Raw genomic sequence first — 14,955 nt, forward strand, 5'->3', positions numbered from 1 at the left:
AGATGTTGTCTTTGCCTTCACTTTATCACTCGTTGTTGTTTCAATCTCTGACACTCAACCTTTACACGCACCTCCCAATCTAATCTTTTAATCCTTTTTAGTGTTGAATGTTTTGTTTTTTTTCCTTTCCCTTTGAGATTCTACTTGATCCACTCTTGCCCATTAACCAAGTCCAGCAACAGAATCCTCCCTCAATTCTAAGTGGTTATAGTCAATAAATTGTTATTTTAGAGAAACTGAGTGAGAAAAGTTGTTTGTAATAATGTTCTGGTTTATACCATATCTATAGTAGTCATAGTATAGTACTTATCAGTGAGATCCATATGCTTTCCAGGGTCCTTATCAGCACATAAAGAGGCTCATTGAAGCCTCTTAAGCAGAACAGCAACTAAGATAACGTCAGGTTTTATTTTTAGAATGTGAAATAAATACATTTCAAGCTTATTTTTCTTTGGTGCTTATGGCCTGCAACTGAAAACGGTCAATTAATATCATGTTTAATATAACGTTACATAAACCCCGGAAATGCACGTTAATCTTATGCGTTCTGGTAACGCACACTTGACAACCTTCACATAGTCCACAACAAAAAAAAAATACTCTGGTCTCGCGTTCATAGAGCGCTCGATCTGATTGGCTATAAGTCAAAAACTCTTACTTTGATTGGTTAGTAGTGGGGTTTTCGCTCTCCGTTACATATCATTGGTCTGTTTGACATGTCTGCTGATGTTTCTACCGGTGTAGGGTGTTTCATGGTTTCGTAACAAACATCTTCGCGTGGCATTTTTGTCTTGTTTCTATTAAGTGTTTTTGTTACGGTGACAGTAAGAACTTTGCACTATTCTAGCGAATTTTTTTATCCTCAATCATACTGATTGTAAAGCCAGTCCAGACGTAGGCATCTTGCGTTGCACCCATACCTGGTTATCAGAAGCTAACGTTAGCTAGGTCTTGGTGGATATAGATTATTCACACTAAGGTCAGAATGGGTGAAGAAATTAACGACAACCTAAACACGGCCAGCGAACCCGCTAACGACTCCAGTAATGAGAAAAACGGCGAAACAGCGGACAGTGGCGTAAAATATTACACGGCAGAGGACATAAGAGTACATAATTTGAGCCATGACACATGGCTCATCATCCACGATAAAGTATATGACATCACAGGTTTCCTGGAAGAGGTAAGAAAACAATTATATCAACTGGTTGCACCTTATCTTATATTTATATCGTCATAAAGTGTGGTTTTGACATTAGTCTTTAGCCATGTCACTTTGGTTTAAGACCACTTCCTGGAACTACAGAATGTTTACCGGTGTTATGAGTTTATGTGTAACTTTGGCTGGCTGTGCACACCCAGGCTTTTAAAAGAGACCGTATCCCCTTGAAATGTCAAAATCTCACGGGAGTTTAGGGTTTAATAAGATTGTCTCGAGGGATATGTGGATACGTCTTCAGGAAAAAATATAGAGCAACACGAGCTGACTTTAAGGACTAGCGAACGCAAGCTTTCAACTAAAAGCTACCAAAGTTTTGCTTTGTTTTCATTTAATGGCAACTGCTCTCAAAGAGCCTTGATACTTCAGGAAGCTCTTGCTATTGTATTATGAAGATTAGTGTATTGTACAGTAGCTAATCAGATACATATGTGGTGGTATTTAGTTCCTTTAGTTAGCTAACATCAGCTGTGTTTCATATTAAAAACGGTCACTTTTTGAATGAAATAAATTATGTAAAAATGTTTTTAGTTTGGGAAAAAAAATGTTTTTACTATATTTTTTTACTATATATTTTTTTACTATATTATGCACCAAAAGTATTCAAAGAGCTCAAAGTTAGTAGTTCAACTTTAGGTATTCTCTACTGTAGTTTATCAACATTTCGATATTTATCTCTTGACTTTTTTATCTTGTGATCATATATATATATATATATATATATATTTCCTCCAATTAGTTGCTGTAAAATACTTGTCTCCTCGTGAGTAATAAAGTACTTATGAGCATATGTGTATCTACTGACAACCATGCAGCTGGGGACAGTGAAGTCACTTGCTTTGATTAGAGTCCAGTAAAATAAATGAACTGCATTTAGAGGGTTGGGAGGCTCTCTTGTTCTTTTATTTATTTTTAGTTTGAGTTGCTGATTGTATTGTATGATATTTCACAAAAAAATGGAGTAGCAAGTGTTGTAGAATACAAAAAATGAGTAACTGAGTCAGTGTATTAACATTCTACTCCTGAAAGGCCGTCTTAGCACATGTCGCAGTCCTGTTAGTTACAGTTTTCATTGCTAATCTTAATCACCAACTTTTGCCCTTCTGTGATTCAGCATCCAGGGGGTGAGGAGGTTTTGCTGGAGCAGGGAGGTGCAGATGCCACAGAGAGCTTTGAGGATGTGGGTCATTCCACAGATGCCAGGGAGATGCTCCTGCAGTACTACATCGGGGAGCTTCACATGGTAAGAATGAAACATTTCAATCTTTATTATGTTGATATCCATCTATCAAATACTACAGTTGAATATCTATGAGATCAGTATCGGGGCATTAAGGCAACACAGTCGAGTGGAGCAAATTATTAGTGTCGCCTCGTGTTTTTGAGGAAAAAGTAGCTTTTTGTTGCACATATAGTCATATGGAGTCACGAGTTGATGTCATGCGAGAATTTCTATTTGAGACACTTTTTAAGAAGTTCCGAAACACGAATTGAATGCAAACTGCTTTGTAATGTGAGCCGTAGTTCTTTATACAGTAAAATACAAAGAGAGTATTGTTTCCTTCATTCGTACCGCCTAGCTAAAAGATTATGTGAAGTTTTCAAATGTCTTTCCACTTAACATTCAGTCTAACATCTATTTTATCTGTCGATTTTAAAGAAATCGCATTGGCGTGTTAAAGATGGTCATTCAACTTTGATGTGTAAAAGCTGCAGTTTGTGATCGCTCCATTAGGCCAGCATACACCTAAAAGCCAGAAGTGGCACAAAGACTCAAAAGTACAGTATGATTATATTAGACTTTATGAAATATAGCATTTGGTTTTTATGACGTACTTAAATTCATATGTACTGCAATTACAGCTTCAGGAGACAGATTCACACGATTTCAAGACTCAGTTCTGTGAGAATTTTGTAAGAGGCTTACTTGCTTTGACCAGTCCTCCTTTTCATACTGGTCTTTAAAGAAATCCTTTACTAATGCGCTTTCACTGTAAGCAGGGAAAGAAAGTCCATGCTTGGTTAAAAGAATACCTCAAAGTCACGTGGGCATAGTTCACAGTTTATCTGAAGCTACTATAAGACTCAGGTAGGTTGATTTAGACCAAAAGGGGTCGCTCTCCAAGGTCTTTGGAATTATGATCTATTTCCTGCATGTCTGCAAGAAAATGCAAGTTTCACCATTTATTTAAAAAAAAAAAAAAAAGGATTCATATCTCCTACATTTATCCATATTAACAGTGGCAGGAAGACAACGGAATATGGCTGCACGCTGAAAGAAGCTTCTTCTCTCTTTCTGTTTAGCCAAATCTTTCTGACATCATTACTACCAGTTTGTTTCATCCGGCTTTAATAAAAACCCGCTACGCACTGCACAACAAAGTCAAATGACTGTTGTCAGTTGGGTGGATTTAACCTACCACAAAAACCAATAAGGTTTAAGAATTTCTTTTCCTTAGACCTGGTTGCTGAATGTGTCTGGAAACGTCCCACTTGTGACACTGATTACAATGAAGATATTCTGATATTATGAGAGCCAACTACCTCACACTATGTGTAGATTTTATTAAAAATCTACTAATACTAACATGTACCGTGCATCATATTAAATTGGTTGTATTTGTTTGTCTTTGTAGGATGACAGAAAAAAGGTGAACACAAAGGTAAGTTCCAGTGCCTGATCAAGTTAAATCAAGTGTTTGACTTTCCTTATCCTTTATTAATTTGCATCCTTTTGTTTCTGCTACAGGACGAACAAGTAGCAAATTCAGGGGAGTCCAGGTAAGTCAGTGTAATGAACACTACCGATGTCTATAAGCCCCAAAAACCTGTTAACATTCTTCTGAATGCAGACATGAAGATGACTTGCTGTGTGTGTGTATAAATCCCTGTAAGCATGTGAAGAATTAGTGTTTTTTTTGTTTTTTTTTAATTCAGTATTTGGTGTTCCGTTTACCCAACAGCTCCTGGACCTTGTGGTTTATACCTGCTGCCGCTGCAGCCGTTGTTGGGATCATGTATCGTTTGTTCATGTCTGAACACAAGTCCTCTTGAGCGGCGGTGTCCTGTTTTCCATCTCATTCTTTCATCCGGCGGCCTTGAGTTGTTTGACCAAAACCTCCTCACGCTGAATGCACACAATTCAGACGATCGACATCCTCGGCAAAAAGAAGATGGAGGGAGCAATTTGATAAAAAATACGTTTGTCCTCATCCGTCTGCACAGAAAGATACTAATAAAAAGTCGGGCGGAGACTTTAATAAATGCTCTGCCTTCACTTACTTTTTATGTCATTGTCAACACGTCCATTGTCATTAATGTTTAACTGCGTCTAAGTTGGACTTTCATATGCATTTGACACAAAGTGAACACTGGAATTTTCATAACTCATCTGCTCATTCAGAGACAGCTTCTCACTCTTACACAATCCCACAGACAGACTGGAGGCGCTGAAGATATGTCGCTGTGCAGAACAGTGATGACATCACCTTGATTGTACGCGGTCAACGTTCACCTTTTCTTTTCTGCCTTATGACTTTCTTAACCTCCAGAGCATTCTTGTGGGTGTTAAAGTGAGAAAAGTTACTGTTACTTTATTCATTCATTCATTCATTCATTCCTTAGTGCACAGTTCTGCTGTTAACCAATGTTTGACTGCATCTGTCACCTGTCAAACACACAATCTGTCCAGTTATGCAAATGCAGCGTCAAATCTTTGTTTGTTCCTTTTAAAAAATCATGTTAAATTATATTGTGTCTGTAATTATTTAAGGTAGAACATCCTTTATTTGTCCCTTTTTTTTTTCTGTAAAAGTGTGCAGTATAGATAATTCAGCACTTTTAGTGTCCGGCTTTGAAGTATCCTTGAAAAAAACGTTATTTGAACTTCTCCCTCAACGTGCTGTTTGTTATTTAACTGATGCTTTTTCTCCACTTCCTTTCATTGTAATGCATCTTCACTTTCTGTACTGGGTGAGAGGTACTGTCCTTATGGGGTTTGAATTGTTTTTTTCCATTAAGTACTCTGTCTGTTTCTTGTGCCGTTTGGAAATTGAGGGGCTTGCCAGATTCCATTAGAGCCATAAGTGCTTACAAGTCGACAGTTGGTTTCATTACATGTTACATCATGTTTTGTTTAACCAAACCATTTCAGTTTGGTTCAGCTAAGCTAATCACTAAATTTATTAGATGTACGAAACTCACAGCTTATTTGATATTATTAAGAATAACAAATTTAAAAAAAGAAAATAATCCAACTGCATAGATCATTTGTTAAGTTTCAGAACAAACGTACGGTTTTTACATTTGACCAAAATATCACTTGCAGATGTGAAAATCAAGTTTGTTAAATCTCAAATATCAGCATGTCGTCCCTTTGCATTTCGACTGTCATTTCTGCTCATCATTTTTTTTTCTTTTAATAAAAAAAATTACAGCTACTAGTCGAGATTTGTGATGAAGAAACGTATGTTCAGATGGTGTGGCGTCTGCTTGTGTTACTCCAGAACACCGAGATAATGCACACATGCAGAGCCTCAGCTGCAGTGATGAGGGGCCGTCAAAAAAAACAAGCACAGAGTGCAGGAAGTGTCCGACCCCCTCTATCTCTGCACTTTATCTTTCTGTACCTCCCCTCTATGCCTGCACCCTATCTCTACTCTGTCACCTCTGACAGAGTCGGACTAGTGGGTTCCTTCTTTGTAGTTTATTGTTAGCTTTTTATAGCTTCATTGTAAGTCGCTTTGGATAAAAGCGTCTGCTAAATGCATGAACATAAACAGAACGTGCAGGTGTTGAGCAACATGAACCTAACGGCATTACGTAAGTGAGAAATGGAAACGTAACACATTATTTTGTCCTGGGTGGTTACATGTTTTTCCCAAAATGTCACCTCACAACTGGCACTTTCGTTTGAATATTAATGAGCTCACGTATACACTCATGAACCCACATTAATGCTGATTTGAAAGGAGGACAGATGTTGAAGAGAATAACATCTGGGTTAAATTTCACCCTTTTGGTGAACGGCAAATTAAAATTCTAGAATTTGTAATCTAAAACTGGTGATAAATTTGTCACTTTTTATTTAGGCAGGTGTGTCAATGGAGGGAAATTATGTTACAAAACCCTGTTGTGATAAAATGGCAACCGATGATCTAATAAAGTTATATATGAATATGTATTTCTTTACTCATAGGAAACATTTTCATAGTGCAAACCCAGCAAAACAGAAAATGCTCCCCTGAGCTATTTTTCCTGGAAAAGACGGAGATGTGAGTGGAGAGGAGCAGGACAGGCTGGGTATTGAAATAAAAGCCTTTCTATTTGCAACCTCCAGGAGAGCCATCACGGGTTAGAGTACCTGTGGCAAACAAAGCACACAGCACAAATACACATGCAGAAATTCATCATTTTTCATCAGCTTAAAGCTGCTGGGAAATATCCCAAAGCAGGTGCTGTGATTATATCACAATTAATAACAAATAAAAAAGCCTTTGTGGGTTTTTTTTTCTTTTTGAAAATGACTCCATTGCTGCCTGTATTTTCACATAAGATTGTATGAAGTATAGAAATACTGAAGCCAAACACATTTGCAAATACAATATAACAACAAGAGAACCTGCATTTCATCGCTTCCTTAATAAATACATTTTTGAAATTCAGGTGTTTTTTTTTCTTTTTTCCTATGTTATACTTAATATAAACACAAGATGGCACTACAACCTAAAGACTGCATCTGGTGTTTGAGAGGCAGTGAAAATAATCTGATTTGTGCCCCCAGTCTTTATCACAAGGAACAGACCAGCAGAGAACACAATACATACATATCTTGTGTAATTTTTATATATATATATATATATATATATATACATCCGTTAGTATATAAACAACTACTTGCAAAAGACGGCCCTACTTGCTGGTGTGATGATGATAAAGATCAGTGGATTCTTGTTAAATCTGGATCATTTCTTATGAATATTTTTTTCTCATGAAGTTATCGGCCATTTACTGCCATGACAGCCTCGTCGTGACAGAAATGATGACAACAGATAATAAAAAAGTTCTAAGAATGCATGTTGCATTTGTCTGAACCTTTGGATGAATATTATTCCCCATGACTGAATCGCCTGTCATTTCTATTTGCTGCAATCCTCAAAGAGAGCCGAGGGTGCTAATGCACAACACTTCAGTGTCCTGGGAGACCCATTTGGGAGAAAAATGTCAAAACTGTCTGAAAAGCACTTAAGAGATGCAGCAGGAATAAATATATTGAAAAAGATTTGAATTAGTTTAAAAGAAGGAAAAAAAGGTAATACAGTCATGGAATACATATTATTTGCTGTTATTGTTTTTTATTAATTAATATAATAGAATTACTTTATTGTTGTTCTCAGGGATGCAATGATAGCAAAACTGTGCTGCATACCAATCAAACATTTTTTGTCTGCAAAAGGAATCCTGTTTGAATTTAGCAGCTTTGAAAGCTGTCTGAAAAGGTCCGAAATGTCATATTTCGGAGCCTGGATCATTGTTTAGCAATGTGAATTAAAAAAAAAAAAATTCAAATAAATCAGCTTCGTTTCAAATGTTTGTAAAGTAGTCTTTAAAATGCATGCAAAAAAAAAAAAAACACGAGCAAAAATAGATTAGACCACTTCACAAAGTATTAAACTTCCCATTTCCTGAACAATTTTCTTTAACTCTGTACCTGTGGCTTAACCTGTTTTCCAACATCTTGTGTCAGTTAGCAAATATTAGAAAATTAAATATCAAATTTGTATTTTACAGACACTTTGTACAATTGTACAATCCTTCTTTTTAAAGATTTAAAGTAAATGAAAAATGAGTATATCGCAGGACTGTTTTACCATATTTGAGCGATCAACATTAAGTAAAACAGGCACTTTGTCAAGAATCCAAGAGTTAAATAACTCTTCAAAGCCTTTTAAAAAAGTGGTTGTCGATGCCTCAGTTGAGAAAGATTATGTTAAAAAAAAAAAGGCAGCTCCTCATTATTTCAAATGGATAAAAAAGGGAACATTATCTAAAAATAGGGGAAGATTTTAAAACTGCTGCTCGTCCCAAAAATATCGACCCAGAGAGCAGGTCGACAAAAGCCCTAAAACTCACACGATATGCTAATGATTCTGCAATCATAGCAAGACTCCACATTTATCAGCATGAGAGGCGTGGTTGATAAAAGCCTTTACCGTTGATAAAGAGCATTAGATCAAAACATTTGCATATTGACATAGAGGGAAAAACGAGGCCTTTTGGAACGTTGTGTTCTGGATGGGTGACTCAGAGTGGTTAGACCACAATGACAATAGTCCGGTTTGGTGCAGGCCAAAATAGGGAGAACCTCGTACCAACTGTGAAGCACAGTGCTGGTAATGTTATAGTATAGGATTGCCTCGCTGTCGCAGGGACTCTGCAGCTTGCAGTTGTAGATTCAGCTATGAATTATGCAGAATGAGTGGGCCTTTCCACAGGATAATCATCAAAATGTTGGCATGTAAAAAGGCAGTCGATGTAACCACACCCTCAAATAAATATTTGCATTTCAAAGAATTTTACACAGAGGAGTGGTCAAACATTTCAGCCAGGCAACAGCAGAGACGGGTGTAGAATTATGCAAAACACCTTCAAGAGGTTATTCTGCTGAGGGGAGCAATACTGCCTCAAAGGCCAAAGGTGCACTAGTTATTTATTTATATATTTGTGCTCAATATCATTTCTCTAGGCACTATTTCAAAGAGGAATAAATGTTTAATTGTCCAAATATATCAAACAGATATTTTTTTTTTTTTTTTTTTTTTTTTTTTTTTTTTTTTTTAAATGGGATCTAATTACTTTTTCTTATGGCTTACTTATCAGAATATGGAGCCTTTTTCCAATTATGAGCTGCACAGTGGTACACAGACAAGATGTTTCCAATTAGTTTTGTTGGTCATCTAATTTGCCACTTTTTAATGCATTGCTTTAAAACGACAAGTTTTGCATGGTGTATTGCAATGATGGATTAGGCAATATTTTCTATTCAAATAAGCCTATCATACAAGATACTTTTTTTATGTGACCTCTGTACATTAAGTTTTGAGGAAATACTGCATTTCAGCTGGGATAACAAAATAATTCAGTCAGTGAAACAAACAGCTAGGACTACTTGTGTTGCAGTTTTGTTTTGTATTGTATTGTTTTTTTTGCTATACACCAGGACTCAGGCTCTGGATATATATATATATATATATATATATATATATAAATAAATAAATAAATAAAAGGAAGCCAAGATGTTAACTGGCAGCTGACAAATCATGTGTGAAAAAGAGAGCAGCTCATGCTAGAAAATGCTATTAAAGGACAGAAAAAACCTCCTGAGACTTTGGTACCGTGAGTAAGTTACACTAGTAAGTGGCAGGTCTGTTTTGTTCTTTAGCTGCATATGTGTGTTAGACTAACAAAAAATAGCAAGCAACTGATACAATTATGCACTTAACAATGACATTAGTAAAAATACTTAGATTAAAACTCTAACACACTATTCAAAGGCATCATGCTTTATTTCACAAATTATCTATAAATCAATACATTTCTTCTTTATATTTTGACTTTAGAAACATAATATGTACATACAAAAGTCATTAAGTCATCTGTCTCATATAACTTAGGGATTGTACTGATGGTAACACCTTGCAGCACCCCAAAGGCTAAAATGAATTGCCAAAAACGTTTCTTTGCAATATTTTTAGAGAATCACACTCTTGATTAACTTCTAAATCAATATTCAGTTTTTCAGAAAGATGAGTATGTCACTTGCCAAGTTGGTAAAGGTAAAGACATTGAGCAGTAACTTCAGAGGCTTTTTGTTTGTTTAGAGATATCATAGCAAGACCAAATCTTCCCAACACAAGTTATCTCCTCCCAGCACAAATGTGGTGACCTTTCTGCAGTCTAAGTGCTTAATTGCTTTTCTCCCGGCGTGCACCGAAAGGTTACGACTTCAATGTTAATTTTTCTTAGTTGTTATATGCCAAAATCTTTGATGCACAGTTTAAAATTAAAAGGAGGCAGATGGCCTCAGTTCTTCAAAGTTTTTGTAATCGGTAATACACACATCTCAAATAAAAAGAAACCTAAATATTAGTTCCTTCTGATGAGCTAGTTGATTAACTCCAAATATCTGAGATATGTTGACCTAAGCAACATGTCTAAACAGGCGGACGCTACTAAAACCTGGATGCAGAATAATGGCAGGCATTTCTGGAGCACAGACGAGTTTGATGGCTAGTTATAAAACAACTAAAAAGGTGGTTTAAGAAGCAGTTTCTGATCAAAAATCAAATCCTAGCAACAGTATGTCAGTGAGAAAAACTAAAAATCCAAATCATTTATAAACAAAGGCTGTATTCTGGTCAACTGAACTATGTTTTCTGATAGAATATTGATAAAAAAATAAAATAAATAATCCGTATATAGAACATAGCCTGTCTGAGTATCAAACCATCCGTGTTGCAACCCATGGGATCCATTAATTGATTCCTTAACCTTGATGCCATACAAGTGGGATGTGTCAATGACATGACCTTGATTGTCAAACCCACCAAGACAATGCGTCACAGTACAGAGTTCAATGACCATATCCTTTTGCCATGCTGGTGGTACTGTCCAGGTCCAGATGTCCTAGCCCAAGGCCAGCAGTGTACAGGTGGAGGACAAACTGGAAGAGCGCTCATAGACACTGTTGTTATTATCCAAAAATCCTGGTGCAAATTGTTCCATTGAAGTGTTGCTGCACCCAAGGGTGTTGGCCAATTCAGGGCAAAGGGACAGAGCCAGCCTCTGGAGGACTAGATGAAATTTCCTGCGGAAGTTTCGGTTTATCCAAAAATAGAAGATGCAGTTGAGGAAACCATTGGAAGTTGGAAGCCACACCACCACAAACTCAACCCACTCTGGTACACTGCTGCCTGAGACTGCTGTGAGCAAGAAAACACTGAAGTAACTCACATGTCTAGAGTGTAGTGATAACAGAGTTAACACAATTTGGTCTTTGATCATGTACATTTAAGCCCAAAATTATTTTTCCCATGGATTCAATTTGTTGGACCAATAACTTTCTTGAGTTTGGAAATTACAAGAGACAAATGTCTGCCAGAGAGAATGTTAAAGATATTTTTTAGAAACATCTTTACGAAAATTGCAGCATTTAAAAATCATTCACACCCTTTCCCAGTAGTCAGCTGCAAAGTCTAATATTGCAATCACAGCAACCAAAATCATTGCCATCAAGCTTTTTGCATTTCTCTACTGGAATTATGTTCCAGTCTCGTTTGTCTCCGTGTTGCCCTGTGATGGACTGGCAACCTGTCCAGGGTGTACCCTGCCTCTCGCCCAATGACTGCTGGGATAGGCTCCAGCCTGGAAGGGGTTTAATGCAAGAGTCCTTCCAATGGCCTAGATAAACACATAGTAAAAGTCATCATCGCTACATTGAGATTCTGGAGGAAAACATCAGGTAGTTTCCTGGAATTCTCTATTCTAGGCAACACTGAACCTATAAGGAGGTCAAGAACGAGTTAATTGAGTAGAAGAAACCAACAGATTTATTTCCAAACCTGAATCCAAACCAAAATCTATGGTGGAAACTTAAGACCAGATCACCAGATACAATCAGAAACAGGTGTTTTCCTGTTCAGGTTTTTCTTTTCATGTTCTGAAACAACATATCACTATTTTTAGTCACTTGTTTATCACATTCCCAGCTAGTAAACACCTATGGTCTAAATAAGAATTCACATGAAATAAAAATGTGATATGGGTATGGATAATTTGGGGCTGCATAGAAACTGATATTGATGAGAATAAAATGTATCGGATAAAACACAGGAAATCACTGAATTTATTTCACTAGAGAGTGATTATATGAGGCAATCAACTTGACGTTTCCAGTCCACATCACAAAATACTAAATTAGTTGGGATTTGGTTGAATGAGACTGTCCAAATGTGTGATTCTCACATTAAAGCGCTGACTCACACTTTGCAGTTTAAGTTCAGACTGTCAGCTTCATTTTGCAGGGATTTTCATCCATATCTGATAGATTAAATCCCCATTTGCAAAAGGTCTTCATTTCTAAAAATATTGAGCAGTGCCTCCACTTGAAGACTTGATTACTCCAAGAAAATGAGAAAAGTTAAGAAGAAAAAAAACAACATCTGAGTCATAACTGGCCTTGAATCAGTATATTCATGTCCACAACTACATAAATAACTGACAGCTACTCCTCCCACAGTTCTGGCAAAAAGCTGACAGATTTGATGGGGTCATTCATTTTTCAATGGTTTTGAAAACGTAAATTTGTCTTACAAATGCCGAGCTTTGAAATATCTTATTTTCTTGTAAACAAAAATCTGTATTTTATCAAAAACTTCTAAACACTGACTTGACTTCTCCTAGAATTCATCAAATGTCATACTATATACTGAGAGCACATCAATAAACTAGACCTAGGCTAAAAAAAAAAAACCTCACTGGTAAATAGGCAATTTCCAGTAAATGATAGCTAGCCATTATACAGACATCAGCAGAGTGCACTGGCTATTTCATGGTTTGGATTTAGTCAATCTTCACTGTGATGTACAGCAACAACGTGGATCTTTCAGAGGAGTTGGTTTCATTGATGCAGGAGAAATAACTCACATATATATACACTTTTACAGTTTGTATTTAGGTTTTCAGTTGTAGATTTATACCCATTTATGAGACTCAACACAGTCATTTTAAGTCTGCGTAAAGTTTAGCATTTGCAGGGGAGCCAGATTTAGTAAATGTGCAAACTGAAGCCAAGCAAGATTTCACGCGTTTTTATGCACAAGACTGTTTATGACTCATTCTCAGTGATGCTTTGCTTACCGTTGTAGATCATAGTCGCCATGCAGGGTGTCCAACAGGTGTAGTACGCTGCCATCACAGGCACAAGCACCCTTGATGCCACATTGGGCCTGCTGCGACGCGTACAGCCGTATTTGCGCAGTTTCAGAGTCTGTCTCTTGGCTGCACACCAGACCCTCAGGTTTGCATATGTCATGACGATGGAGCAAGGGAAAAATATCAAACATGTCAAGCTCAGGGAGTAGGCAACATTTGTAGAGTAGGTTGGATTGCAGACCAGCGATGCGGTAGAAAAATGAACCTCGATGATACCATCTGGAAATGAGATCGGCCACAGTAAAAAGGGGGGGAAACACCAGGCGAAGGCAATCAGGAGCAGTGTCCTTTTTCTTGTCATCAGAGTTGAGTACTGCAGTGGATAAAAAACTGCGATGTACCTCTCAAGGCTTATCGTGGCCAGTGTGTACATGCAGGTGGAGTAGACGGTGGCATTACAAAAAGCCACAACATGACAAAGGGCATCTGGCCCCTCAGCATAGTCCTTTAACAGACTCACCCAGAGATTCAAGGGCATGACCAGCAGTCCAAACGCAGAGTCTGCCGCAGTGAGAGAGAGGAGAAAGTACCGAGAGCTTCTTGACCAACCTGCCACCGAAGAAGTAATAACCAGGAGAACTGCAATGTTTCCCAAAGTGATCATTGCGCCCAAAACGATTATTATGCTTACTTTGACGGAGCGGTGGGCCAGCTCCTGCAGTCTCTGAGGGTCAAAGTCTGACAGGTTGGAGCCGTCGGGGCTTGAGAGGTTAAGTGTTGTGTACATTTTCCTTCACTGTGGCATGAGTGCGAGTAAATCCTAAATCACGTGAGGAGAACACGTTACATTAGAGAGCTGCGGGTGCAGGTTTCCTTTCACTGCTGGCTCGACAATCAGCTACACACCTGCAGAAATTAGTGATGGGCAGTAACATCCACTGCTACAGGAGGCTGTCAGTTTCCTCCAAAATCATTGGCTGTGTTAGATGTTGCTAAGAAAATAATCAGTGTTTCGTAAAACTGATCTATAAGAAATTTAGATTTCACACACACAGTGCCTCAGTGTTGGCTCAAATCTTCCTAAACAAAGCAAACTATACGGAGGGAGTCCAGCCTTTAATCCCATCCATAATCTGTGGAGGGAGCTAGAAACCAGAGTGAAGGTAAGAAATCCACCAAATTTCAAGCATTGGGAAATCATTGCAGAAGAGGTGTGGTGCAAAGGCCTATTATTTGGGTACATTAACAAGGCATGATGTCTTCCACAACAGCAGTGGCAGCAAAGAGATTTAATTCCAACTACAATTAATTGAATCACAAGATTCAATGATAACATGATAACTTTATGAAATTCATTGAACCATGAAAGTTACAATTCCTTCAATGTAAAACCTTCTTTCCTATGTTGTAAAAAACGTAAACATAATGAATGTAATGAGTCGTGTGACTATATTGCTTCCTTTAACATAAGTGGTAAAAAAAAGTTCTGTTTTCGCAAATTTAGGTTGAAACATATAAAAATGGCGCTTCTGACTGTGGTCACAAACTTTTCCATCAGCTTACCTCATGTTGGCAGGTGTCATCATCAGCAATAACAATGAGTCAGTCAACAATCCATCAACCTAAAGGTCCTCGCAGAAGATGTACTCCCTGATAGACTGAGACCTCACAGCCAATCATGGCCCAATTTTCACGATCACACAGGTTTTCCTCCACCTCCTGTTCCAGCGCTTTGTGTCTGCACTGCTGTCTGACCGGTGCCAGCATTCCTCACTTCTTGGCACAAGGACAAAAGACAAGAGGAG

At 37.6% G+C, this 14,955-nt stretch overlaps 2 protein-coding genes across 2 annotated transcripts; one reads left to right on the forward strand and one right to left on the reverse strand.

Moving 5' to 3' along the window:
* The first annotated feature begins 701 nt into the window (after nt 1-701).
* cyb5b (cytochrome b5 type B) lies at nt 702-5,615 on the forward strand. Its single transcript, XM_072380572.1, has 5 exons — nt 702-1,183; nt 2,334-2,462; nt 3,856-3,882; nt 3,969-4,000; nt 4,183-5,615. The coding sequence occupies exons 1-5, from the start codon at nt 986-988 to the stop codon at nt 4,271-4,273; spliced, it is 477 nt and encodes a 158-aa protein (XP_072236673.1). The 5' UTR covers nt 702-985; the 3' UTR covers nt 4,274-5,615.
* Nucleotides 5,616-10,903: 5,288 nt separating this feature from the next.
* On the reverse strand, nt 10,904-13,937 carry LOC140302490 (adenosine receptor A2b). The gene is made up of 2 exons (XM_072381308.1): nt 13,136-13,937; nt 10,904-11,199 (listed from the first exon to the last, which is right to left on the reverse strand). The coding sequence occupies exons 1-2, from the start codon at nt 13,935-13,937 to the stop codon at nt 10,904-10,906; spliced, it is 1,098 nt and encodes a 365-aa protein (XP_072237409.1).
* Between the last annotated feature and the right edge of the window lie 1,018 nt (nt 13,938-14,955).

The sequence above is a fragment of the Leuresthes tenuis genome, unplaced genomic scaffold, assembly GCF_036924035.1.
Source record: "Leuresthes tenuis unplaced genomic scaffold, fLeuTen1.0.hap1 SCAF_2, whole genome shotgun sequence".
In the NCBI taxonomy this organism is placed as follows: Eukaryota; Metazoa; Chordata; class Actinopteri; order Atheriniformes; family Atherinopsidae; genus Leuresthes; species Leuresthes tenuis.